The following is a 25,955-nucleotide window of genomic DNA, read 5'->3' as shown; positions in this document are numbered from 1 at the left end:
AGTTGGCCGGCAGAGGGCATGGCAGAGCACAGCTCATGGCGCCTGCTGAGTAGCAGAGGTAGCGGGGGTGGGGAGACAAGCCGCTTCCTATCCCTCAGGTCATATGCCGGCCGCCGCCTAGGGCCGGTGCGCGCTGACACCCTTCATCCCAGCCTGGCCGAATGGACCCAATTGGTGGCCAGTTAGGGACCCGTCACCCCTTGATCCAGCATCGAAGTCGCTCCAGCTCTGAGAAACCTCACAAATGTGGTCATTTTAGCCCAGAGGCAGCATCTTCATAATTAAACCGAGCCAGGTCCTCCGAAGGAAGCCTGGACACGTGGTGTCTGGGTTATGGATGCCATGGTGGAGGCTGTCAGTTGTGGGTGACAGCATCAGCACTGGGTCGCCTGGGCTGGAACCCGAGGGGCCGACCCAGGGCTCAGCCACGGGGCCGGGCGTGGCGTTTCTAGGGAGGGTCGAGCTGTGGTGGAACCGCCTGCTGCCCTGTCCCATCTGGGAGACCACGGCTGTGATTGATGGAGAGAAGGGAGCCGCGTTTATGCCTTCCAGCGGGGAAGTAACGTGTTCTCTGCCTTTCTCCTTTAGTTAATTGCCCTTAAGCGGAAGGTATTTCCCAGGAGGCGGACACACAAGGAAGCCAGCCCCGATCGCATCAAGGTCTAGCAGATCTTGGTTTGGAAGCTCCAAAGCCACCTACCTCAGCGTCACCGAGAGGGAGGACCGAGTGCTGGGCTGCTGCCTGGGACCCCTGCACACTCCGCGCCACCATGACGGTGGCTCCGAGCCCGCCTCGCTGAAAAGCATCCGCTCGTGGCCCACCCGGCCTTTTTATAAAGCTGCTGCCGATTTCCCTGGGTGACCGTGGCAAACTGAGAACAGAGGCCTGGCTGGGGGTCTCGAAGCCTGAAGCCTGGTCCCTGCCTCTGCGGGGTTGACTCCCCACGTCCGTGCGTCTGTCCGTTGTCACGAGTCACCGTCGCTGTCACGTTCCTGCTTCTGAGAGTAGCAAATCTGATTACTGAAATGACAGGGTACTGTCGCCTTTGACTGACAAGACAGAAGTCCCCAGATGAGTGAGGAAGACCCCAGTCCACTTCTGCCTGCTGACCAGCCCATGGCCAGCTGGGAACCTCGTCGCCGTTCTTCAGTCCCCAGAGGACGCACTGCGCTTTCCCACAGGCCTGATGACCAAGGGCTGCCGTGTTAGCGCTGCCTCTTAGAGATGTCGTTATGTTTTGGAAACGCACATAGACAAAAGTGTCTCCTTCCAGACGGGCAGTGCTGACCAAGGGCTGGCGCCCGGGGTCAGGTTTACCACCACCACCACCCCCCACCCATATTCCAGCCACAGCTGCTTTTGTGTACAGCATGAGTCAGTCAACAAACCTGTTCTGTAAAAGGCCAGCTGGCACGTAATCACAGGACACCTGTGTCCGTCACACATTCTAGGTGTTTGCAGTCTGCCTTCTGAGCTGTTCTTTAATACTTCAAGGCCCGTGCACAGCTGGACCTGACCCGCAGGCCCTGTCCGGGTAAACCCTGAGGCACAGTGATGTCTCCTAATATCATCTATGGTGGATTTGTGGCCACCCAATTCTACAAACCCTTTCTGAATTGAGACAGGTATTTTAAATCATGGTCTTAACAGTATTCTTCCATAGTGGCGCACATATTTGTAAAAAGAACTTGAAATGTAAATACTGTTTGTGCCGTTTTCCAAAATGGAAGTCTCGTAAACAGTTGTACGACTCTTTGACCGTAAATCTTGAGGCCTCCCTGTGCGCTAGCCCAGGACTCACTGGCCCGGCCATGTGGTGACTTGGGTGTTGCCTAAGCACTATGGAGGTTAAACAGAGATTGGTGTCAGGCTGTACCGGAGCGTCCTGCCCAGGTGAAATGGGTTCTGGATAAAATTCATCATGCGGGAAAATTCAGGGAGTTATCAGGATATCACTGTAATAGCAAAGAATTTATTCTAGAAAGGTTATACAGAAATAAAGATTTCTGCGTCACAGAGATTTCTCTAGTGACATAAACCCAGTCCACACCCCACGAAGAACTGGGAAATGGGTGGGATCATAGAGTCATAGGATATCCATGGGATCGTGCATCTTGTCATTCGGGAGGGTCATTGGGACGGGTACCCTGGAAGTTGATGAGTCGGTGGCCTTATGAATTTTGTTGTTTGTTGAGATAGGCTCTTACTATGCAGTTCAGGCTGTCCTCCAGCTCGCAGGAATCCTCCTGCCTCAGCCTCCCAAGTGCTGGGATGACGGGCGTGTTCAGCCTCATCTCCAGGCCTTGGGAAGTTGTGAAGCTGGAGACCATTCATGCAGACGTAGCCCTGGGGAGTCCAGTGTGTACCTAAGTCCATTTGGCTCCTGTGACAGACACGGGGGACTGAGTGATTTGTGAAGAACAGAAATTTATGCCCACACAGTCCTGAAGGCTGACAAGTCCAAGGTCAGAGCACCGCCAGGCTCCGCTGTCTGGTGGTGGATGACGCTCTGCTTGCAGGGTGGCACCTGGAACCCTGCCTCCCACTGGGGTGCCATCCTGTCCTCACAGGGCTCAGGGGCCAGGCACCCCGGGTCAAGCCCTTTATAAGGGCCCCATCCCACTGGGGCTCTGTCCTGTGAGCCGTCACAGGTGCCCCGTCTCAGCACCTTTCCGCCACTGCTGAGGTCTGGGCAGGAATTTTGAAGAGAATGAGACAAAACGCAGCACTGCACGATTCAAAAGAAGGGAAACTTCTCAGACAGCTGGACCTGAAGCGCGGAGCCCCAGGCCCGGCAGACGGGTTTTGAGGATGTGCACTTGTACCAATCCATGCTTTTCGTTGTTTTTTGTTTTTTTAGGTAAGATTTCTGTGTATCCCGGGCTGACCTTGACTTCACGGTGCTCCTCCTGCCTCAGCCTCCCCAGTGCTAGGATTACAGGCCTGTACGCCACCATGCCGGCTCAAAGCTGGGAGGTGTGGGGGAGGGAATGCCACACCCCGACTTGCTGTGGGTCTCACAGCCGTAAGGGTTGGAGGGGGCCTGGAACCCAGATCCTCTCCTGTCCCCCTGGCTCGTGTGGTCCCCACATGGCAGTGGCACCCACGCCTGTCACTCCACGTGTGCTTGGATGCCTGCCCAAGGCCTTCTGAAACAGAGGCCTACTCCGAAACCACCCACGGAGTCTTCAGTGTACCCTCACCCCTAGCCAGCCGCCCTGCCCCCTGCTGCAGGCTGGCCTTGGGCCACACTTGGAGAAGCTGGTATTTGAAGCCATGTGTATAAGTGAGAAGGTTTCACAAGGAAAGAAAACTAACTTGAGAAAGGAGAAAAACCAAGTTCTAGGAACCACAGAGATGTAAGTCTCCTGTTTTGTTTGAAGCTGAGGCAGGAGAATCACTGCAGGTTCCGGGGCAGCCTGGGTTACATAGGGTGGTATCTTGTCTCAAATAAATAAACAAATGCCCACCTCAAGAAAGGGGAAAGGTGGGAAAGAAAGAATCTAGTGGTCCAAAATTAAAGGTAGAAAAATAATAAAAGGAGTCTTAAGGACCAAAGGTAGAATAGAGCAAAAATAAAAGCAGTAAAGGTCAGAAAGTTTATTAGGTAATGCAGACAGGACTCCTGGGCGGGCACCCAGCATCATCACTACACACAGCCAGTCACAAAAGCGCCTTATTTTGGGGAGGCACCAGAGATTGAACCCACAACCTTGTGCTTGCCAGGCAGGTGCTTGTGTCCTTGAGCTAAATCTCTGACCCCAAAAGTGCTATTTTTGGCCAGAAGGAAACTTGGTCTCTCAGGTCTTCACTTGAATCTGGTGCTGTTTGCAGGACCAATCAGAAGATGTTCTTTTTGACCCTTCATTTGCATATGGGCACAGTGAATCAAGATATTCTGTTTCTGATCCTTCAGTAACATGAACAAATCTAAAGAGGTCTTTTGATTGGGCAGTTTATACATGGCATGACACCGGGTCAGTGTCTGATAGGGTGCTGCTCCAGTGCCTTACTTGCATGAGAGGGAGATACTTCCGTAACTGTGGCTACTACAGAAGGCCCCTTCCTCCTATCCTCTGGCCTCTGCGTCTGTTCACTGGAAGTTCTCGTTCTGCTGTTTTTCTGTTGTTGGTAAATGTACACCATTTAGACATGTTGTGGCACACGAAACACTCGGGAGGCTGAGGCAGGAGGATCACCATGAGTTCAAACCCAACCTGGGCTATATAGAGAGTTCTAGGCCAGCCTGGACTACATTGCGAGAATCTTCCTAAAAAAAACCAAATCTTGAGGAGAGTCTCCACCAAGAACCAGGAGATGAGACCAGACATTAGACTCCACCCTTCCTGGTTCTAGCTGGGAAAGGTTGGCAGGCAGGATCTGGAGAGAAAGAGCAGTGTCCCTTGGAGAAACGAGAAGGAAGGGGCCGTGGAGGTGAACGCCTGCGATCCCTGTACTTTGGAGGCAGAGGCAGGAGGGCAGCCGCCAGTTAAAGGCCAGGCTGGGCTACAGAGGGAGGCGGGGCCTGCAGAACAAACAGCTGAAGTGAGCAAATTGATAAGCAAGTGAAAGGACACACCTCCCTCCGCCCACTCAGTGCACACATGCACAGGCACGGGTAAAACACCACTAATAATAAGGAAATTTTAATAAAGGAGATTACTGCATTACTTAGTTGATTTTTGACACAAATTTCCAAAACTAAATGAAATCGAACATTTCTTTAAAAAAGTTGCTGATACTGTAACTGACCCACATAAAGGCAAAAAGTCTAAAATGACCAACTTCTACAGAAGAAACCAAGGAAACCTCCAGCTGCTCTCCAGGCTGTGTGATGTCCGCAGGCCATCTTTTTTTATTTTTCTGTTTCTTCTCAGCAGTTGAGATCTCAGCTCTATCTTTATAGTCCACAGCTTTCTGCCCAAACTCACATTTTAAATCACACTGTTAGGTTCTTTGGTCTTTATTTGCAACATGAATCTGTCTAAAAGCCCCAACTATAGCCATGCCACTGCCTCAACATTCGACTACCTTGAAATTTCTTTTGCCAGATTAATCAATCGCCCTTAACCTTAGTCTCAGGCAAAGTCTCTGGACAGAAGCAAAATGCCAAGCCGTGATATACATCAACTGGAGTCCAACAACCAATGCAGTCCTTCCCCCTGGCAGAAACCTCTCGAGCCTGGTCTTTACTGGTCTTCTGGTTCTGACCAGAATCTCCCATACAGAACAGCCTAAGTAGAGTGTTCCAGGGCTGCTCTTTCAGGGGACACCTCCAAACCTTTCCAAACTCTTCCCCCAAGTCAGTCCCAAAGGCTCTTGAACCACATGGTCAGGTACAGTCACAGCAATGCTCCCACTCCTGGTACCAAATTCTGTATTGATTGCTCTTCTCTTTGCTGAGATAAAATACCTAATGCCCAAAATTAGGGAAGTAAAGGTTTATTTAGCTTATAGTTCTTGGGGGTTTCAGTCCATACACAGCTGGCCACATGGCTGGGTGGGGTAGCTAAAGGGCAATCATTCATGGTAGCCACAAAGCTCCGCCTCTGGGCGGGGCCAGCACTCACCACCAATCCCAGGACTAGACAATGGCCAATCACAAACGCTAGACTGCCTGAGGCTTTGGGGGGACTGTCTCAGTATCAATTTCCATAATCTCTCAATGTCTCTCAGGGTTGCCTCCCATCTCTGTCACAGGAAACACACACAGGGCCAGGTCTGGAGCAAGGGGGCTGGACGCTGGATGCCTGAGGAGACATGGGGGACGCTGGTGAGACCTGGTCCCAATCAGCTGTGTTCACGGGCACACAGGTAGCAGGACCCTGTCAGAGCTGGCCTGGCACCACGCCTCGCGCCTGCGCAGCCCCCGCTGCCCATAACCCCGGAATGACCCTGGGACCTTCCCAAGGGGGCGGAGCCTTCCCACCCCACCCTCAGGGTCCAGCCAATCAGCACGCAGCACCCAGCCAATCAGCGCCACTCCTGCCTGAGGCGCGCGGGCTCTTTTCCCGCGCTGACAGCGAGTCTTCTCAGAGGCCTCGACGGCAGCCGGGGTGCGGGTGAGGCGGGCGGGAGCCGGCTCAGTCGTCAGTCGGTCAGCGTGTCGTCAGCGTCTCAGCGTCGCCTCTGGGGGCTCGGGGTTCGGCCGCGGGGACGTCGGGGCGGAGGGGAGGGGTCTGTGCGGAGCGGCCCGGGTGGTGCGGGACGCGCGGCCCGAGGCGGCCGGGGAAGAGGGTTATCTGAGGCGCTGGGCGCGACCCCAGGCCTCCCCACCGAGCCGCCTCCGCGCTGCGCAGTCCGGGCTGCGTCTGGAGACGTCCCGCCTCGGCCTCGGGCGTGGGCTGCGGGTCCCGGCCCCGGCCCCTCACCGCGCGCTGCCCGCCAGGTGCGGAGCGGAGCGGAGCGGAGCGATGGTGCCCAGCGGGAAGAAGCAGCCCGGCCGGGCGGGCAAGGCGGCCAAGGCGGCCGAGGAGCAGCCCGCCAGCGCCTACGCCGCCGAGAAGGACGAGCGCGAGCTGAGCGGCTCCGAGGACGAGGACGACGACGAGGACCGGGCGGCGCCCGCAGGTGCGCGGAGGCCGAGGCAGGAGGGCGCCGGTTCCCGGGCGGCAGGCGGCCGGCCCTGCGCAGCAGCCCGACGCGCTCGCCACGGCGCCCTCCTGCCTCCCTGTCCCTGCAGGAAAGGTCCCGGCCATGGACAAGCGCGGGAAGAAGCGGTCCTCGGCGGAGCTCCTGGAGGACATGGGGTAGGCGCCTCGCGGGCCGCGGGAGCTCGGCTGCTTCTGTTGGGCTTCGGCCGCGCTGGGGTGAAGCGGGCCGTGGGCATGCCAGGGGCTCCCCGCCAGGCCTCACGGCTTTTACATGCCATTTATCCGCAGCGGTGAAGTGCAGAATATGCTGGAAAAATTCGGAGGTACGTGTTCGGAGACGCTCCAGCCCTAACCCTAACCCTAACCCTGTGTGTTCGTTCACTCACTGATTTTTGGTACCTGGAACGGAACTGACAATCGAGCTTGCCAGGCAGGCGCTTGTGCTGCTGAGCTGCATCCCCAGCCCGATTCTCCTATTTAAATAAAGTTACTTTAAACTTCTGTGATTTGTATAGTAGGAACTGTTAATCAGACTGTATTATTCAGTGCTTTGCTTTATACATTTGCGATTTGGCTTCATAGGTTTCCTTATTTACTCTTTCACTGATATGAATGGGAATGGCTTGCAGACGCGTGACTTTAATGGAATTTTAGAAGAAAAATAGATGTATAAAGTATTTATGTAGTTGTACAGCTCCATTATCCTTACTGAAAGGTAACTGTGAATCCATAATAAAGGTATATGGTTAGCAAAGTATGAAAATTTTATAAAATGCAGTACTTAATCATAAAAATACGCCATGAAATTTCCACAAAAGTATTTAAAAGTGCTCTCAAATGTTTGCTATCTTTGGTCTGTGTTTCTCTTAGTAAAATATACACTTAAAAGCATCTTTTTTTTTTTTTTTTTACAAATAGTTGTTTGTGTGTTTGATATAATTATTCTTTCATGGGTTTTATGTTATGAATTCTAAGGATAATTGAGCCAGGTGTGTTCTTTCAGTTGAAGAATGTTTTATAAATTTAGAAAAACAAAGCCTTTATTGAAATTTTCTCATGAGAAAATTGAAGTCTATCTTTGATGTTTTATTTATTGCTCTTAAAAATCATTCATAAGTTTAAAAATTATCTTCAGTTAGGAAAATCAAAATTAGGATAAGGTTGGATATTTCTCACTCAAAATCTCTGGGACAAAAATGTTTCAGGTTTTAGAGTTTATTTTGGTTTCAGAATATTTGAAGACTTTACTAGTTGTGCGTCCCTAGTCTGAAAGTCCAAAATCCTAAGTGCTTCTAAATATGAAATGTTTTGAGCATGATATTGGCACTATATTAAAAACATATATATATTTTTTCAGTACCGGGAATCAAATTCAGGATCTCGTGCCTACTATTTTATGTCTTCATGTTATCATTGAAGGAACTTTTGCCATATTTATGTTTGCTTGAATATATGGGAACAAAGTAATTTTCAGGATTAAATTTCAATAAATAATTATTTTCAACATAGCTGACATTAACAAGGCTCTCCTTGCCAAGAGAAAAAGACTAGAAATGTATACCAAGGCTTCCTTCAAATCCAGTAGCCAGAAAATTGAACATGTTTGGAAAACTCAACAAGAACAAAGGTAAGGTGGCTGGTTTTGTTATAGTTACATTTGTATCATTTCTTAGTATATACAGGTACACTTGGGAAAGTGACTACCTTCTGTTTATTGGAGTCTCTAGTGACAATATATTTGGCTTGATGGGGCATGAGGTGCATGCTTGTTATTCCAGCATTTAAGAGGCTGAAGCAGGAGGATCTTGAGTTGTTGAGGGTTTTTTTGTTTGTTTGTTTGTTTGTTTGGGTTTTTTTGGCTCTTGTGTTTGAAGCCAGCTTGGGGTACCTAGACCTATCTAAAAAGGAAAAAAAGGCGTCCATCTGTGTCTGATCCTGTTTGTGGTGTTGGCTTTTTTATGGTACCGAGGATCGGACTCACAATTTCACATTTGCCAGGCAGGCGCTTAGGCCGCAGAGCTAAATCGCCAGCGGTGTTGGCTTTTGGAAGACAGGGCCTTGCCATGTCATCCTGGCCGGCCTTGAACTCACTCTGTCGCTCAGGCTGGCTCTGAACCGCTGCGATCCTCCTGCCTCAGCCTCCTAGGTGCTGGAGTTCCAGGTGCGCACTGCTGTGCCGTCTTCTTTCATCCGAATGCACCCGCCCCTTCGTCACTGCTTACCAAGCAACTTCAAGTCAGCCTCATTTCATCCGTGTATTTTTAGTGTGAATCTCTTTGCTGTAAGGACCCTTAACACAGCACGTGGTCACCCTGAAAGTCAGTAACAGTCTCTCCCTTCCTGGCCCGTCCGGACAGTGAGCGCCTTCCCCCTGGCCTTTTATCAGTCCTGGGCGTAGCTGTGCTGTCAGATAAATGCGGTGCGGCTGACTCCGCGGGCTTCTCTTCTGTCCTGTGCCCGATGAGCTCTGCACTGATCTTGGCCCTCTGTCCCCGCTGTAGCCCTGGGCTTCCCGGGGTTTAACTCTGGAGTCCACCCAGGAGCCCGTCCATCCCGGCCACAGTTATCCGGCCCTCAGGGGGTGACTTTTGCCTTGAAGCTCTCAGGGAGTCGGCACTGTCACTGCCTCTGCCAGCTCTGGCCCTGGCAGCTCAGCGGAGGACGCTGTCACTGCAGCCACAGCAGCGGGAGCCGTAGCTCTCTGTCATCTGCGGCTGCCGTCACTTCAGAGGGTTTGACTCGGTCCTTACAGACGCGTTCCTAGCACCAACCCCGTGTTCCCTGACTGACAGCATTGTTGGCTGCCAAGTTCAGGTTGCATGAAGTAGATGTCATTCCTGAACCTGCCACCCCGCGCCGCCCCAGGCGGTGCACCCTGGCTCTCTGGCTGCGCAGTGAGGAATTTCTGAAGCAGCGGGTGACGGAGCAGGGCTCCCGGGAGCCCCCGTCAGCCAGTGTACAGACACGGCATGGATGTCCTTCAGAAATACTCTTGGAAAGCAGGCACGAAGGCACCCACCTCCATCCCAGCACTTGGGAGGCTGAGGCAGGAGGATCCCAGCCTGCGCTACAGAATGACTGCAGGGCCAGCCAGACTGCATAAGGAGACCTTGTCTCAAAAAACCGAAAGCAATCAGCAACAAACACGTGGGGTGCCTATCGCCCACTCTTCCGTTAGATTGAGGCCCTGCCGGTGAGGCCTGGTAACCCCCGCTCTGTCGATGCAGGAAGTTCGTCTGCCTGAACGACAACATTGACCACAACCACAAGGACGCGCAGACCGTGAAGGCCGTGCTGCGGGACTTCTACGAGTCCATGTTCCCCCTGCCGTCGCAGTTCGAGCTGCCCCGGGAGTACCGCAACCGCTTCCTGCACGTGCGCGAGCTGCGCGAGTGGTGAGCCCTGGCCTGCCCGCAGCCGCCCAGCGGCCCTGACCTCCTTCCCTTCCTGTTACTCACCCTGTGACTTCTTTCTGGAAACACAGTAGAACGTGCACTGTGCTTTGTTAGTTTGGTTTGGGTTTTTGGAGACAAGGTCTTGATCTGTAGCCCAGGCTGGCCTTGAATTTGTGTCCTCCTGCCTCAGCCTCCCAGGTGTTAGGGTTGTAGGTATGTACCCCACACCTGGCTTTTACTGCTTCTGATATTGGAAAGACATTTTCTGGCATCTTAGGGACCTGAAAAAAATCGCATGCCTGGGGTTTTGGTTTAGCTGGGATTCCTCACGGTATCGGACTGCTTGTAGTCAGCACAGAAGGGAAGGGCTGGCTAGCCAGGTGGTCATGAGGGTGCCAGCCTGGCTCAGGCGAGGGTTCGGGAGCCCTGCTGGAGCTGTTAGGGGAGCCGTAGGACCACGCACGTCGGTGTCCTGGACAGGTGACCCGAAGGACAGACAGGTGTGGAGAGCAATGGCTTCTGCAGTCCTGTCTAGGTGGCACCACCCAGGCCGACCAGTGCCCTGCCTGGGCAGTGTCCTGGTCCTGCGGGCTCAGCCTGCACCCCGCTTTTCCCCACAGGAGAGCTTACCGAGACAAACTAAAGTTCTGGACCCACTGCGTCCTGGCCACGCTGATCATCTTCACCGTCTTCTCGTTTTTTGCCGAGCAGGTGAGTGACAGGGGTGTCACCAGCATCTCTCAGTGTGTCTACCCCACTGTGTGTGCCCCGTCCAGGCAGCCTGACCTGGTGGCCGCTGTCCCGTCACCTCTGGCCTCTGATGGAGCCAGCAGGTGAGCTCAAGGCCTCCCTACCTGGCCCCAGCCCACCTCGGAGCCCCCGGGCTTCCAGGCTCCATGCTCACCCAGTCTCTTTGAACTCCTTTGAGTGGCACTGGTGTCCCCAGGCTGAGTGTCACCGAAATGCTGGCAGTCAGTGTCCAGTTGCGTTTCCTGTGCCCTGGCTGGGTTCTCCCCTGTGCCCCTCTTCTGGTTCCTCTACCTGCTCCCGCATCCCCCTCTGTCCACCTGCATCCCCCTCTGCCCTGTCCAACCTCTCCAGCCCAGCCCTGGGTCCCCGGCTCACCTCCCCTGGAGATGAAGGAGGCAGAGGCGGGCTGAGGAGGATGCGTTAGGCTGCAGGGCGAGGCTCTTGGGGAAGTGTTCATACCGGCTCTGGGCTCCAAGCAGCTGCACAGGCTGATGATTCTCAGAGCTGTAGGCTCGGCCTTCTGGGCAGCGCTGCTGAAGGGAGCTTGGAGATGGCGAGTGGGCAGGAAGTGGCTTGGCCCTGGCCACCAAGGACGGAGGCGTCAGCCCCTGGCAACCTGGGGCGGGAATCAGAGGTGGCAGCTGGGAGGAGCTGCTGGGGCACAGAAGAAAACAGGGTCTTCTTTCTCTCATTGCTAAGACAAAGTGCCCGACACCCCGGTTAACGGGGCAGGGTTATTCGGCCATAGTTGGCCGGCAGAGGGCATGGCAGAGCACAGCTCATGGCGCCTGCTGAGTAGCAGAGGTAGCGGGGGTGGGGAGACAAGCCGCTTCCTATCCCTCAGGTCATATGCCGGCCGCCGCCTAGGGCCGGTGCGCGCTGACACCCTTCATCCCAGCCTGGCCGAATGGACCCAATTGGTGGCCAGTTAGGGACCCGTCACCCCTTGATCCAGCATCGAAGTCGCTCCAGCTCTGAGAAACCTCACAAATGTGGTCATTTTAGCCCAGAGGCAGCATCTTCATAATTAAACCGAGCCAGGTCCTCCGAAGGAAGCCTGGACACGTGGTGTCTGGGTTATGGATGCCATGGTGGAGGCTGTCAGTTGTGGGTGACAGCATCAGCACTGGGTCGCCTGGGCTGGAACCCGAGGGGCCGACCCAGGGCTCAGCCACGGGGCCGGGCGTGGCGTTTCTAGGGAGGGTCGAGCTGTGGTGGAACCGCCTGCTGCCCTGTCCCATCTGGGAGACCACGGCTGTGATTGATGGAGAGAAGGGAGCCGCGTTTATGCCTTCCAGCGGGGAAGTAACGTGTTCTCTGCCTTTCTCCTTTAGTTAATTGCCCTTAAGCGGAAGGTATTTCCCAGGAGGCGGACACACAAGGAAGCCAGCCCCGATCGCATCAAGGTCTAGCAGATCTTGGTTTGGAAGCTCCAAAGCCACCTACCTCAGCGTCACCGAGAGGGAGGACCGAGTGCTGGGCTGCTGCCTGGGACCCCTGCACACTCCGCGCCACCATGACGGTGGCTCCGAGCCCGCCTCGCTGAAAAGCATCCGCTCGTGGCCCACCCGGCCTTTTTATAAAGCTGCTGCCGATTTCCCTGGGTGACCGTGGCAAACTGAGAACAGAGGCCTGGCTGGGGGTCTCGAAGCCTGAAGCCTGGTCCCTGCCTCTGCGGGGTTGACTCCCCACGTCCGTGCGTCTGTCCGTTGTCACGAGTCACCGTCGCTGTCACGTTCCTGCTTCTGAGAGTAGCAAATCTGATTACTGAAATGACAGGGTACTGTCGCCTTTGACTGACAAGACAGAAGTCCCCAGATGAGTGAGGAAGACCCCAGTCCACTTCTGCCTGCTGACCAGCCCATGGCCAGCTGGGAACCTCGTCGCCGTTCTTCAGTCCCCAGAGGACGCACTGCGCTTTCCCACAGGCCTGATGACCAAGGGCTGCCGTGTTAGCGCTGCCTCTTAGAGATGTCGTTATGTTTTGGAAACGCACATAGACAAAAGTGTCTCCTTCCAGACGGGCAGTGCTGACCAAGGGCTGGCGCCCGGGGTCAGGTTTACCACCACCACCACCCCCCACCCATATTCCAGCCACAGCTGCTTTTGTGTACAGCATGAGTCAGTCAACAAACCTGTTCTGTAAAAGGCCAGCTGGCACGTAATCACAGGACACCTGTGTCCGTCACACATTCTAGGTGTTTGCAGTCTGCCTTCTGAGCTGTTCTTTAATACTTCAAGGCCCGTGCACAGCTGGACCTGACCCGCAGGCCCTGTCCGGGTAAACCCTGAGGCACAGTGATGTCTCCTAATATCATCTATGGTGGATTTGTGGCCACCCAATTCTACAAACCCTTTCTGAATTGAGACAGGTATTTTAAATCATGGTCTTAACAGTATTCTTCCATAGTGGCGCACATATTTGTAAAAAGAACTTGAAATGTAAATACTGTTTGTGCCGTTTTCCAAAATGGAAGTCTCGTAAACAGTTGTACGACTCTTTGACCGTAAATCTTGAGGCCTCCCTGTGCGCTAGCCCAGGACTCACTGGCCCGGCCATGTGGTGACTTGGGTGTTGCCTAAGCACTATGGAGGTTAAACAGAGATTGGTGTCAGGCTGTACCGGAGCGTCCTGCCCAGGTGAAATGGGTTCTGGATAAAATTCATCATGCGGGAAAATTCAGGGAGTTATCAGGATATCACTGTAATAGCAAAGAATTTATTCTAGAAAGGTTATACAGAAATAAAGATTTCTGCGTCACAGAGATTTCTCTAGTGACATAAACCCAGTCCACACCCCACGAAGAACTGGGAAATGGGTGGGATCATAGAGTCATAGGATATCCATGGGATCGTGCATCTTGTCATTCGGGAGGGTCATTGGGACGGGTACCCTGGAAGTTGATGAGTCGGTGGCCTTATGAATTTTGTTGTTTGTTGAGATAGGCTCTTACTATGCAGTTCAGGCTGTCTTCCAGCTCGCAGGAATCCTCCTGCCTCAGCCTCCCAAGTGCTGGGATGACGGGCGTGTTCAGCCTCATCTCCAGGCCTTGGGAAGTTGTGAAGCTGGAGACCATTCATGCAGACGTAGCCCTGGGGAGTCCAGTGTGTACCTAAGTCCATTTGGCTCCTGTGACAGACACGGGGGACTGAGTGATTTGTGAAGAACAGAAATTTATGCCCACACAGTCCTGAAGGCTGACAAGTCCAAGGTCAGAGCACCGCCAGGCTCCGCTGTCTGGTGGTGGATGACGCTCTGCTTGCAGGGTGGCACCTGGAACCCTGCCTCCCACTGGGGTGCCATCCTGTCCTCACAGGGCTCAGGGGCCAGGCACCCCGGGTCAAGCCCTTTATAAGGGCCCCATCCCACTGGGGCTCTGTCCTGTGAGCCGTCACAGGTGCCCCGTCTCAGCACCTTTCCGCCACTGCTGAGGTCTGGGCAGGAATTTTGAAGAGAATGAGACAAAACGCAGCACTGCACGATTCAAAAGAAGGGAAACTTCTCAGACAGCTGGACCTGAAGCGCGGAGCCCCAGGCCCGGCAGACGGGTTTTGAGGATGTGCACTTGTACCAATCCATGCTTTTCGTTGTTTTTTGTTTTTTTAGGTAAGATTTCTGTGTATCCCGGGCTGACCTTGACTTCACGGTGCTCCTCCTGCCTCAGCCTCCCCAGTGCTAGGATTACAGGCCTGTACGCCACCATGCCGGCTCAAAGCTGGGAGGTGTGGGGGAGGGAATGCCACACCCCGACTTGCTGTGGGTCTCACAGCCGTAAGGGTTGGAGGGGGCCTGGAACCCAGATCCTCTCCTGTCCCCCTGGCTCGTGTGGTCCCCACATGGCAGTGGCACCCACGCCTGTCACTCCACGTGTGCTTGGATGCCTGCCCAAGGCCTTCTGAAACAGAGGCCTACTCCGAAACCACCCACGGAGTCTTCAGTGTACCCTCACCCCTAGCCAGCCGCCCTGCCCCCTGCTGCAGGCTGGCCTTGGGCCACACTTGGAGAAGCTGGTATTTGAAGCCATGTGTATAAGTGAGAAGGTTTCACAAGGAAAGAAAACTAACTTGAGAAAGGAGAAAAACCAAGTTCTAGGAACCACAGAGATGTAAGTCTCCTGTTTTGTTTGAAGCTGAGGCAGGAGAATCACTGCAGGTTCCGGGGCAGCCTGGGTTACATAGGGTGGTATCTTGTCTCAAATAAATAAACAAATGCCCACCTCAAGAAAGGGGAAAGGTGGGAAAGAAAGAATCTAGTGGTCCAAAATTAAAGGTAGAAAAATAATAAAAGGAGTCTTAAGGACCAAAGGTAGAATAGAGCAAAAATAAAAGCAGTAAAGGTCAGAAAGTTTATTAGGTAATGCAGACAGGACTCCTGGGCGGGCACCCAGCATCATCACTACACACAGCCAGTCACAAAAGCGCCTTATTTTGGGGAGGCACCAGAGATTGAACCCACAACCTTGTGCTTGCCAGGCAGGTGCTTGTGTCCTTGAGCTAAATCTCTGACCCCAAAAGTGCTATTTTTGGCCAGAAGGAAACTTGGTCTCTCAGGTCTTCACTTGAATCTGGTGCTGTTTGCAGGACCAATCAGAAGATGTTCTTTTTGACCCTTCATTTGCATATGGGCACAGTGAATCAAGATATTCTGTTTCTGATCCTTCAGTAACATGAACAAATCTAAAGAGGTCTTTTGATTGGGCAGTTTATACATGGCATGACACCGGGTCAGTGTCTGATAGGGTGCTGCTCCAGTGCCTTACTTGCATGAGAGGGAGATACTTCCGTAACTGTGGCTACTACAGAAGGCCCCTTCCTCCTATCCTCTGGCCTCTGCGTCTGTTCACTGGAAGTTCTCGTTCTGCTGTTTTTCTGTTGTTGGTAAATGTACACCATTTAGACATGTTGTGGCACACGAAACACTCGGGAGGCTGAGGCAGGAGGATCACCATGAGTTCAAACCCAACCTGGGCTATATAGAGAGTTCTAGGCCAGCCTGGACTACATTGCGAGAATCTTCCTAAAAAAAACCAAATCTTGAGGAGAGTCTCCACCAAGAACCAGGAGATGAGACCAGACATTAGACTCCACCCTTCCTGGTTCTAGCTGGGAAAGGTTGGCAGGCAGGATCTGGAGAGAAAGAGCAGTGTCCCTTGGAGAAACGAGAAGGAAGGGGCCGTGGAGGTGAACGCCTGCGATCCCTGTACTTTGGAGGCAGAGGCAGGAGGGCAGCCGCCAGTTAAAGGCCAGGCTGGGCTACAGAGGGAGGCGGGGCCTGCAGAACAAACAGCTGAAGTGAGCAAATTGATAAGCAAGTGAAAGGACACACCTCCCTCCGCCCACTCAGTGCACACATGCACAGGCACGGGTAAAACACCACTAATAATAAGGAAATTTTAATAAAGGAGATTACTGCATTACTTAGTTGATTTTTGACACAAATTTCCAAAACTAAATGAAATCGAACATTTCTTTAAAAAAGTTGCTGATACTGTAACTGACCCACATAAAGGCAAAAAGTCTAAAATGACCAACTTCTACAGAAGAAACCAAGGAAACCTCCAGCTGCTCTCCAGGCTGTGTGATGTCCGCAGGCCATCTTTTTTTATTTTTCTGTTTCTTCTCAGCAGTTGAGATCTCAGCTCTATCTTTATAGTCCACAGCTTTCTGCCCAAACTCACATTTTAAATCACACTGTTAGGTTCTTTGGTCTTTATTTGCAACATGAATCTGTCTAAAAGCCCCAACTATAGCCATGCCACTGCCTCAACATTCGACTACCTTGAAATTTCTTTTGCCAGATTAATCAATCGCCCTTAACCTTAGTCTCAGGCAAAGTCTCTGGACAGAAGCAAAATGCCAAGCCGTGATATACATCAACTGGAGTCCAACAACCAATGCAGTCCTTCCCCCTGGCAGAAACCTCTCGAGCCTGGTCTTTACTGGTCTTCTGGTTCTGACCAGAATCTCCCATACAGAACAGCCTAAGTAGAGTGTTCCAGGGCTGCTCTTTCAGGGGACACCTCCAAACCTTTCCAAACTCTTCCCCCAAGTCAGTCCCAAAGGCTCTTGAACCACATGGTCAGGTACAGTCACAGCAATGCTCCCACTCCTGGTACCAAATTCTGTATTGATTGCTCTTCTCTTTGCTGAGATAAAATACCTAATGCCCAAAATTAGGGAAGTAAAGGTTTATTTAGCTTATAGTTCTTGGGGGTTTCAGTCCATACACAGCTGGCCACATGGCTGGGTGGGGTAGCTAAAGGGCAATCATTCATGGTAGCCACAAAGCTCCGCCTCTGGGCGGGGCCAGCACTCACCACCAATCCCAGGACTAGACAATGGCCAATCACAAACGCTAGACTGCCTGAGGCTTTGGGGGGACTGTCTCAGTATCAATTTCCATAATCTCTCAATGTCTCTCAGGGTTGCCTCCCATCTCTGTCACAGGAAACACACACAGGGCCAGGTCTGGAGCAAGGGGGCTGGACGCTGGATGCCTGAGGAGACATGGGGGACGCTGGTGAGACCTGGTCCCAATCAGCTGTGTTCACGGGCACACAGGTAGCAGGACCCTGTCAGAGCTGGCCTGGCACCACGCCTCGCGCCTGCGCAGCCCCCGCTGCCCATAACCCCGGAATGACCCTGGGACCTTCCCAAGGGGGCGGAGCCTTCCCACCCCACCCTCAGGGTCCAGCCAATCAGCACGCAGCACCCAGCCAATCAGCGCCACTCCTGCCTGAGGCGCGCGGGCTCTTTTCCCGCGCTGACAGCGAGTCTTCTCAGAGGCCTCGACGGCAGCCGGGGTGCGGGTGAGGCGGGCGGGAGCCGGCTCAGTCGTCAGTCGGTCAGCGTGTCGTCAGCGTCTCAGCGTCGCCTCTGGGGGCTCGGGGTTCGGCCGCGGGGACGTCGGGGCGGAGGGGAGGGGTCTGTGCGGAGCGGCCCGGGTGGTGCGGGACGCGCGGCCCGAGGCGGCCGGGGAAGAGGGTTATCTGAGGCGCTGGGCGCGACCCCAGGCCTCCCCACCGAGCCGCCTCCGCGCTGCGCAGTCCGGGCTGCGTCTGGAGACGTCCCGCCTCGGCCTCGGGCGTGGGCTGCGGGTCCCGGCCCCGGCCCCTCACCGCGCGCTGCCCGCCAGGTGCGGAGCGGAGCGGAGCGGAGCGATGGTGCCCAGCGGGAAGAAGCAGCCCGGCCGGGCGGGCAAGGCGGCCAAGGCGGCCGAGGAGCAGCCCGCCAGCGCCTACGCCGCCGAGAAGGACGAGCGCGAGCTGAGCGGCTCCGAGGACGAGGACGACGACGAGGACCGGGCGGCGCCCGCAGGTGCGCGGAGGCCGAGGCAGGAGGGCGCCGGTTCCCGGGCGGCAGGCGGCCGGCCCTGCGCAGCAGCCCGACGCGCTCGCCACGGCGCCCTCCTGCCTCCCTGTCCCTGCAGGAAAGGTCCCGGCCATGGACAAGCGCGGGAAGAAGCGGTCCTCGGCGGAGCTCCTGGAGGACATGGGGTAGGCGCCTCGCGGGCCGCGGGAGCTCGGCTGCTTCTGTTGGGCTTCGGCCGCGCTGGGGTGAAGCGGGCCGTGGGCATGCCAGGGGCTCCCCGCCAGGCCTCACGGCTTTTACATGCCATTTATCCGCAGCGGTGAAGTGCAGAATATGCTGGAAAAATTCGGAGGTACGTGTTCGGAGACGCTCCAGCCCTAACCCTAACCCTAACCCTGTGTGTTCGTTCACTCACTGATTTTTGGTACCTGGAACGGAACTGACAATCGAGCTTGCCAGGCAGGCGCTTGTGCTGCTGAGCTGCATCCCCAGCCCGATTCTCCTATTTAAATAAAGTTACTTTAAACTTCTGTGATTTGTATAGTAGGAACTGTTAATCAGACTGTATTATTCAGTGCTTTGCTTTATACATTTGCGATTTGGCTTCATAGGTTTCCTTATTTACTCTTTCACTGATATGAATGGGAATGGCTTGCAGACGCGTGACTTTAATGGAATTTTAGAAGAAAAATAGATGTATAAAGTATTTATGTAGTTGTACAGCTCCATTATCCTTACTGAAAGGTAACTGTGAATCCATAATAAAGGTATATGGTTAGCAAAGTATGAAAATTTTATAAAATGCAGTACTTAATCATAAAAATACGCCATGAAATTTCCACAAAAGTATTTAAAAGTGCTCTCAAATGTTTGCTATCTTTGGTCTGTGTTTCTCTTAGTAAAATATACACTTAAAAGCATCTTTTTTTTTTTTTTTTACAAATAGTTGTTTGTGTGTTTGATATAATTATTCTTTCATGGGTTTTATGTTATGAATTCTAAGGATAATTGAGCCAGGTGTGTTCTTTCAGTTGAAGAATGTTTTATAAATTTAGAAAAACAAAGCCTTTATTGAAATTTTCTCATGAGAAAATTGAAGTCTATCTTTGATGTTTTATTTATTGCTCTTAAAAATCATTCATAAGTTTAAAAATTATCTTCAGTTAGGAAAATCAAAATTAGGATAAGGTTGGATATTTCTCACTCAAAATCTCTGGGACAAAAATGTTTCAGGTTTTAGAGTTTATTTTGGTTTCAGAATATTTGAAGACTTTACTAGTTGTGCGTCCCTAGTCTGAAAGTCCAAAATCCTAAGTGCTTCTAAATATGAAATGTTTTGAGCATGATATTGGCACTATATTAAAAACATATATATATTTTTTCAGTACCGGGAATCAAATTCAGGATCTCGTGCCTACTATTTTATGTCTTCATGTTATCATTGAAGGAACTTTTGCCATATTTATGTTTGCTTGAATATATGGGAACAAAGTAATTTTCAGGATTAAATTTCAATAAATAATTATTTTCAACATAGCTGACATTAACAAGGCTCTCCTTGCCAAGAGAAAAAGACTAGAAATGTATACCAAGGCTTCCTTCAAATCCAGTAGCCAGAAAATTGAACATGTTTGGAAAACTCAACAAGAACAAAGGTAAGGTGGCTGGTTTTGTTATAGTTACATTTGTATCATTTCTTAGTATATACAGGTACACTTGGGAAAGTGACTACCTTCTGTTTATTGGAGTCTCTAGTGACAATATATTTGGCTTGATGGGGCATGAGGTGCATGCTTGTTATTCCAGCATTTAAGAGGCTGAAGCAGGAGGATCTTGAGTTGTTGAGGGTTTTTTTGTTTGTTTGTTTGTTTGTTTGGGTTTTTTTGGCTCTTGTGTTTGAAGCCAGCTTGGGGTACCTAGACCTATCTAAAAAGGAAAAAAAAAGAAAACAAAAACAAAGGAAGGAAAGAAAGGAGGGAGGGAGTAGAAAAGGTACTTTGATTTTTTTCTGTAAGCAAGTGATAAATTGCTTTTTGTTTGTTGGTTTGGTTTTTGGCTTTTTGAGACAGGGTCCCATTATGCAACTCAGGCTGGCCTTGAATTCACTTTGTAGTCTAGGCTGGCCTTGAACTCAGCAACCCTCCTGCCTCAGCCTTCCAAGTACTAGGATTATAGCCATGTGTCACCACATTTGGCATCAACCTTGCTTTTTGAAGTAACAAGTGAGGGTTTTTTTAAATTCTAATTAATTCTAGGAAATTTATATTCATTCTGAAGATCACTAGTAAAAGATAAATGTTACAGAAAGTATTTGTTGTCTGGTAGTTAACTATGTTTGGCAGTGTAGAAAAGGTTGATTTTGTTATAAATTTTATATATTTACATTGCAAAATATATATTTTACATTATATTTCATATATTTATATTGTAAAATTTGTTAGTTTTAGCTGACTTTATTTCTTTGTACAAAGTCATTGCCAACATGGGGGAAAAGTGAGTGAAATATTTTTATTTGGAAATCATTTACCCTATTTTTCATAGCAGAACCTATATTAAGTAGGATACATAAAAATACACTCCTTGGAAATAAAATAGGTTTTCTGGGAAATTTACATAGATGATAAATAAAATACTTTTGAAATTGAAGTAAATCTAATTTCTTAGTTTCCTCACAGGATATTTCAGCTGCTATTGTTTCCTTCCTTCCAGACAGTATGCAGAGAGGTCAGGTCAGTTTTGAATGTTTTTTCCTCCCATATGGAAAGTCATGATACTCATTCCTATGTTTTTCAGGCAGAAACTTAACCAAGAGTACTCGGAGCAGTTCCTGGCTGTGTTTCAGCAGTGGGACACCGACCTGAAGAAGGCAGAGGAACAGGAGGAGAAGCTGGTGGTTGGTATCGCTATGGCTTCCTAACAAGCCTGTCCCGGCCGGGCCCTGGGCAGGCCGGAAGGGAGGCACTGGCAGATGTGCTCTACTCTGTGAAGCTCTGGCCGGTGCTGCCTGTGCTGCTCGGGACTCTTGCCATGCAGGTGATGGACATTTGCCAGAGGACGAAAAGAAGATGAGTAGGAAAGAAATCAGGGGTGCTTAACTGGAGGCACAGTTGGACAGGGCTGGGAAGGAGGCCCTGTTGCCAGTTCTTAGTGGGTTCACTTACGCAGCAAGATGGTTCCTGCCCTCCTGGACTCAGAGGAAATCAGTAATGGCAGGGCAGCAACAGTCCTCAGTGGCCCTGGCAGGAGACCCTGACTCTCACTGATGGACTTTTCTGTTTGCCCACTCCTGACCCAGTCATAGAGACAGAACATGGTTTATGCTCAGTTTTTTCCAGTGAGGTGCTGGGGCTGGACTCCAGGGCCATGAGTGTGCTGGGCAGGCGCTCTGTCCCTGAGCAGATCCGGCTGAGACGCTTACTCTTCTTGTCCACTGGTGTTCCCTGTCCGTGCCCAGGGCAGGTGGCAGTCATCTCCACCCAGCTGTGTAGCTGCACTAACTGTTCCTCCAGTGTCCTTTCATGATTGTACTTATCAGACATTGCTTAGCTAAGAGCTGGGGTACTAGTGTGACCAAGTAACTCTGGGGCCGGTGGACCAGCTCATGAAGTAGCCACGGAGAGGCTCAGTGTGAGTCTGCAGTTTAGGGGTGGCATGTGAGCCGAGAATCATAGGTCGGGAACTCTAAACCTGAAGAGGGCAGACTGCAGCTATCCAGGGAAATCTCAGACAGATCCCGGGGGGACATCAGTATTTAGGACTCTAGGAGGTGAGAGGAGCCAGGAAGGGACCCTGACAGTATGGCCTGACCACATGTGGACAGCAAAGCTCTGTGGGCTGAGCAAAGTCATTTAAGAAAAGGACCATGGTGGTACATGCCTGTAATCCCAGTACTCAGTAGGCTGAGGCAAGAGGATCCCTGTGAGTTCAAGGCCTGCGTGGCTACATAGTGGGTTCAAGATCAGCCTGAGCTGCATAGCAAGACCCTGTCTTAAAACAAAAAGAATGAAAGCTTTATTCTGTCCCATGCTGCCTGCAGGCTAAGAAGGTAGATGTGGCAGTGATGTCACTGGTGTCCTGGGTCAGAGTAATTCTGGTGTGGAATGTGAAACCTGTGTGGAAGTCTGATTAGAATGAATACTAGACAGAATGGGGAAGAAAGAAACGTGGTAGCCTGAGAAGGGGAACAGAGGGTCTTGGTTTATTTAAGAGAAATAGCAGCATGTTTGTGTGCTGACAGGAATACCCAGAGGGACAAATTCAAAACCCCAGAGAGGGCCAGTTGCTAAAGTCTTGAGAACCGATGGGAAACGTGAAGAAGTTGGCCTCACTAAGGAACAAGGATAGTTCACTGTTACAAACTGGGGAGAAGGCAGTGTCCAAGTACCCGCAGACACAGTGATGGGAGACCGTCTCTGTGTTCAATGGCCTAGGGTCATCAGGCGGTGAAGGTACTGCCCAGGAGAGTAGCTAGAGAGGTGACCAGTCCAGGCTAGGCGTTTGTACACGGCTGAGAAGAGGCACAAGGAGTAATTATGGCTAGCCATCAGCATCAACCTAGGAAAGAGGAAGGCTGTGTGTGGTGGTGCACGCGTGTAATCCCTGAACTCCTTGGGAGGCTGAGGCAGGAGGATTGTTTGAGTTTGAGGCCAGCCTGGGCTATCAAGTGAGACCTTGTCTCAAAAAAAAAAAAAAAAAAAAAAAAGGCAGAGAAAATGAGGACAAGAGGGGCAGGGATGCAGTGAGAAGTGGAATGAGCAGACTTCTGTACCTGATAGAGCACTGGGCTGTAATCCTAAAGAAAGCAAGCTAGGGTGGTCAGGAGGCCGTGGCCAAACCATGGGACATGGAGAAACAGTACGTGTGTGTGTGTTAGAGCCTGGGCCCTGGGAACACAGTGGGCATCAAACTGGTTCATGCTTCTGCCGCCTCAGCCGTTCAAGGGCAGAGTACCTGTCTCATCTAGCTGCTCAGGGGGCTGAATGAGTTCATATCCACTTATATTAAGAGGGTTCAGAGAAACAGATGATGCTGCCAACGTTTGCTGTTGAATGCTATCTTGGGGTTGTTATTGGTAATGGGAAGACGCAGGGTATAAACCTGTAAGTGGGGGGCTCGGGTAGGGTGGAGGGCGTGAGAGGTCACCACCATGGGAAGGTCACCTGTGTGAACAGTGTAACTCCCAAGAAACGACAAGTCTGGGACATTAAGAGTCCGTCCAGTGACTCGGAAGATAATAGTATTGTGTATTAGTGGTAAACTAATGATCTCAGATTGGTCGTACTACTGTTAAAATGTTAAAAATACAGACTTTAGCACTATTCCCTTTAAGTTTAGGAAAGGGTTAGGGTTACTTTTTGCTAACTTTAGGACTGGAAATGTAGCTCTGAGGTAGAAGGCTCGTCTAGCGGGTATAAAGTCCTGGGTTTGATCCCCAGCAGTGCCAGAAAAACAAACTTTTACCTGATGGTGATTCGATGGTCTTTTTTTTTTATATATATTTATAGAGTATAATGCGACAACAACAAAAGGTTTTCCAACAATCTAGAATTGTTCAGAACCAGAGACTGAAAACAGTTAGACAGCTATACGAGCAGTACATAAAGGTATGTTCTGGAAGGCAGTGTAACTCATTCTTGTAAAACACAAGGTACTTATGGGAATAATAGATACTTTCTTCCTTCCCATTTATGGAGAAAAAATTTTGTTTATCCATTTTACATTTTTAACTACTTCTAATTCTATAAACAAGAACAGAAGTCACTGTTACTGATGTAAGCAATAAATGTCTTTTAATATTCTAATATTTTGATGGATTATTCAAGATAGGAAATGGCAGATTGATAATTTCTCTAAAAATGTACTTATGCATTGAATCCATGCTGTATTAACACTTAAGTCATCATTCTGCTTAACTTAGAATAGAAATTCTGTAAATCCTTTCCACACTCTTTTATTAGACTTTGTATCTCCAGTGTTAGGTAAGCAGAAACCAATTAGAATTATTAATTCTGTATTTTTAAATTTTTACTTTTTGTTTTGTTTGTCTGAGACAGGTTCAGCTATGTATCCAGGCTGGCTTTGAACTCACTGTGTAGCCCAAGCTGCTCTTGAACTTGAGGCAATTCTCTTGCCTCAGTCTTCCCAGTGCTGAGATTATCGTGTGCACCACCACATTATATTTCATATTTTCAAATGTTTACAAAAATATTTATGGCATATTTAGTTCTAGAATGGCTGCAGTAACCAAAAATGATTTTATAAGCCAATTTATAATCATAAAAGATAGCCCAGAATGTAACAGACACTAACGATTAAAAATTTGTGAGTTGGAAATTAGCTGCTGAATACATGCATTTTACGAAATTATGGTCTAAATAGTAAAACAGTTTTAAAATAATTTTTTTCAAATCCATTTAAAAATACTTAAAAAAATTTAAAATGATTTATATGAACATAAATGTTACTTTTTAAAGGATTTGCAAGTAGAGAATTTGTCAGCTTGTTGAAGGCTTCCTGACTAAAGCTTTCTAAATGTTATCACTAACTGCTACCGTTTAGGGTGGGAACTGGAGTGTGGACTCAGACTTGGTCTCTGTATCTTTCATACTGAGGTATTATGAGAGCCTTAATTTCACCTCTGCAGTGGGTCATGATTTCTTTAATTCCCACTGCTACTACCCTAGTTCAGGATGCCGTGCTTTGCTTGTAGCATTACAGTGCTTGGATTTGCTATGTCTAGTCTGATCTTTATAGGTCTGCCACGTGATCTTTCTGACACACATTTCTTTCCTCCTGAACTTACCAGTAGCTTCTTGTCCTGAATTGCTAGGTATCTGAGAGTGCCTGTGACCTGACTACATTGCCTGTCACCCCCGGCCCTCTCCATAACTGCTTCCTCTCATCTCACTGGCTGCTTCATGCTTTGCTCATGCTTGTCCTTCAGATTATTTTTAATTCCCTTTTATTTATTGCAATGCTATTCTTTTGCCAGCTGAATTGGATTAAACCCCATAATCCCCATTTTCTACCATGTAGCTAGTCTTTTTCTTTTTTACGTTCTTTAACATTCCTTTTGTAAAGTTTTTGTGTTTTGCTTGTTTGCTGGTTTATGTCTATTTTCACTGGAATAAGGAAGCAGTTGTGCACTATTTTTTAATTTCTCCACAGCACTTACTATAATACTTTTATATAGTAAGTACTAGAATAACAATTTGCTGAAGAAGTAAAGATTTGTTTTCTTTTTGTTTCTGTACCAGGGATCAAACTCATGACCTTGCTGTCATACCATGACAATGTCATAAGGCAGGCGCTTATGCCGCTGAACTAAACCCCTGACTAGAAAAGTAAAACTTAAAGCATAAATTTAGCATTTTAGTAAACTTAAAGCATAACTTTAAGAAAGTCATTTCTGCTGCTGAATTCATGTGTCATTGGCTACTAGTAATAATAAGGAGATTATAACCTGATGTTTGGGAAACTCATTAGAAAATTTCAGTTGTGGTACTTACTAATGGACGTTCCATCTACTCTTTGTTTTTTTGCTTAACACTGTTGTACACTCTACGATTATATATGACTCATGTCTCATAAATTTTGCTTCTTTATAGTAGGAATTTTTGTCTTCTGTATTACTCTTTCTTTTTATTTGAAATAAATAATGGGCATTATTTGAATATTTTAAAAGTTCTTTCTTTTGCAAATTATTTTTACGTTTAGAACCTGAGATGGAAAGTTATGGCTTCTAACTGAGCCTCTTGTGTTGCAGAGTTTGGAGGACTTGGAAAAGAATCACGACAGTCTCCTTAGTGGCACACAGAATGAACTTAAGAAAGAAATGGCTATGTTGCAAAAGAAGATTATGATGGAAACTGTAAGTCTGTCTACTTCAGATTTAAATCATTAGGA

The 25,955-nt window shown here is 49.9% G+C and overlaps 2 protein-coding genes across 7 annotated transcripts in view; both read left to right on the top strand.

The window, feature by feature from the left end:
- Positions 1–2,019, top strand: part of Gnptab (N-acetylglucosamine-1-phosphate transferase subunits alpha and beta) — a 28,387-nt gene extending 26,368 nt beyond the window's left edge. Inside the window, exon 21 of the mRNA XM_003475915.5 lies at positions 589–2,019. Coding sequence (XP_003475963.1) covers positions 589–666 — 78 coding nt within the window. The 3' untranslated portion in view covers positions 667–2,019. The remainder of the gene's footprint in view (positions 1–588) is intronic.
- Positions 2,020–8,871: 6,852 nt separating this feature from the next.
- On the top strand, positions 8,872–25,953 carry Sycp3 (synaptonemal complex protein 3). 6 transcript variants are annotated; one of them, XM_063255449.1, is made up of 11 exons: positions 9,412–9,989; positions 10,610–10,700; positions 12,074–14,431; positions 17,187–17,300; positions 17,875–18,056; positions 18,169–18,235; positions 18,368–18,402; positions 19,588–19,705; positions 20,844–20,943; positions 23,555–23,653; positions 25,816–25,953. In XM_063255449.1, exons 3-11 carry the CDS (start codon positions 14,298–14,300, stop codon positions 25,951–25,953), a joined length of 987 nt encoding a protein of 328 aa, XP_063111519.1. In that variant the 5' UTR covers positions 9,412–9,989; positions 10,610–10,700; positions 12,074–14,297. The 6 variants fall into 6 exon arrangements, with proteins under 6 accessions (XP_063111522.1, XP_063111523.1, XP_063111520.1 ...); XM_063255454.1 differs by having other exon boundaries at positions 9,414–9,989; positions 17,187–17,259; XM_063255452.1 differs by having other exon boundaries at positions 8,872–9,989; positions 12,074–17,628.
- Positions 25,954–25,955: the final 2 nt, after the last annotated feature.

Source organism: Cavia porcellus, unplaced genomic scaffold, assembly GCF_034190915.1.
Source record: "Cavia porcellus strain 051 isolate PalLab524CR breed Dunkin Hartley unplaced genomic scaffold, mCavPor4.1 scaffold_8, whole genome shotgun sequence".
Classification (NCBI taxonomy): domain Eukaryota; kingdom Metazoa; phylum Chordata; class Mammalia; order Rodentia; family Caviidae; genus Cavia; species Cavia porcellus.
The sequence above is the reverse complement of the archived record's forward strand: the minus strand, read 5'-3'. Positions and strand labels throughout refer to the sequence as shown.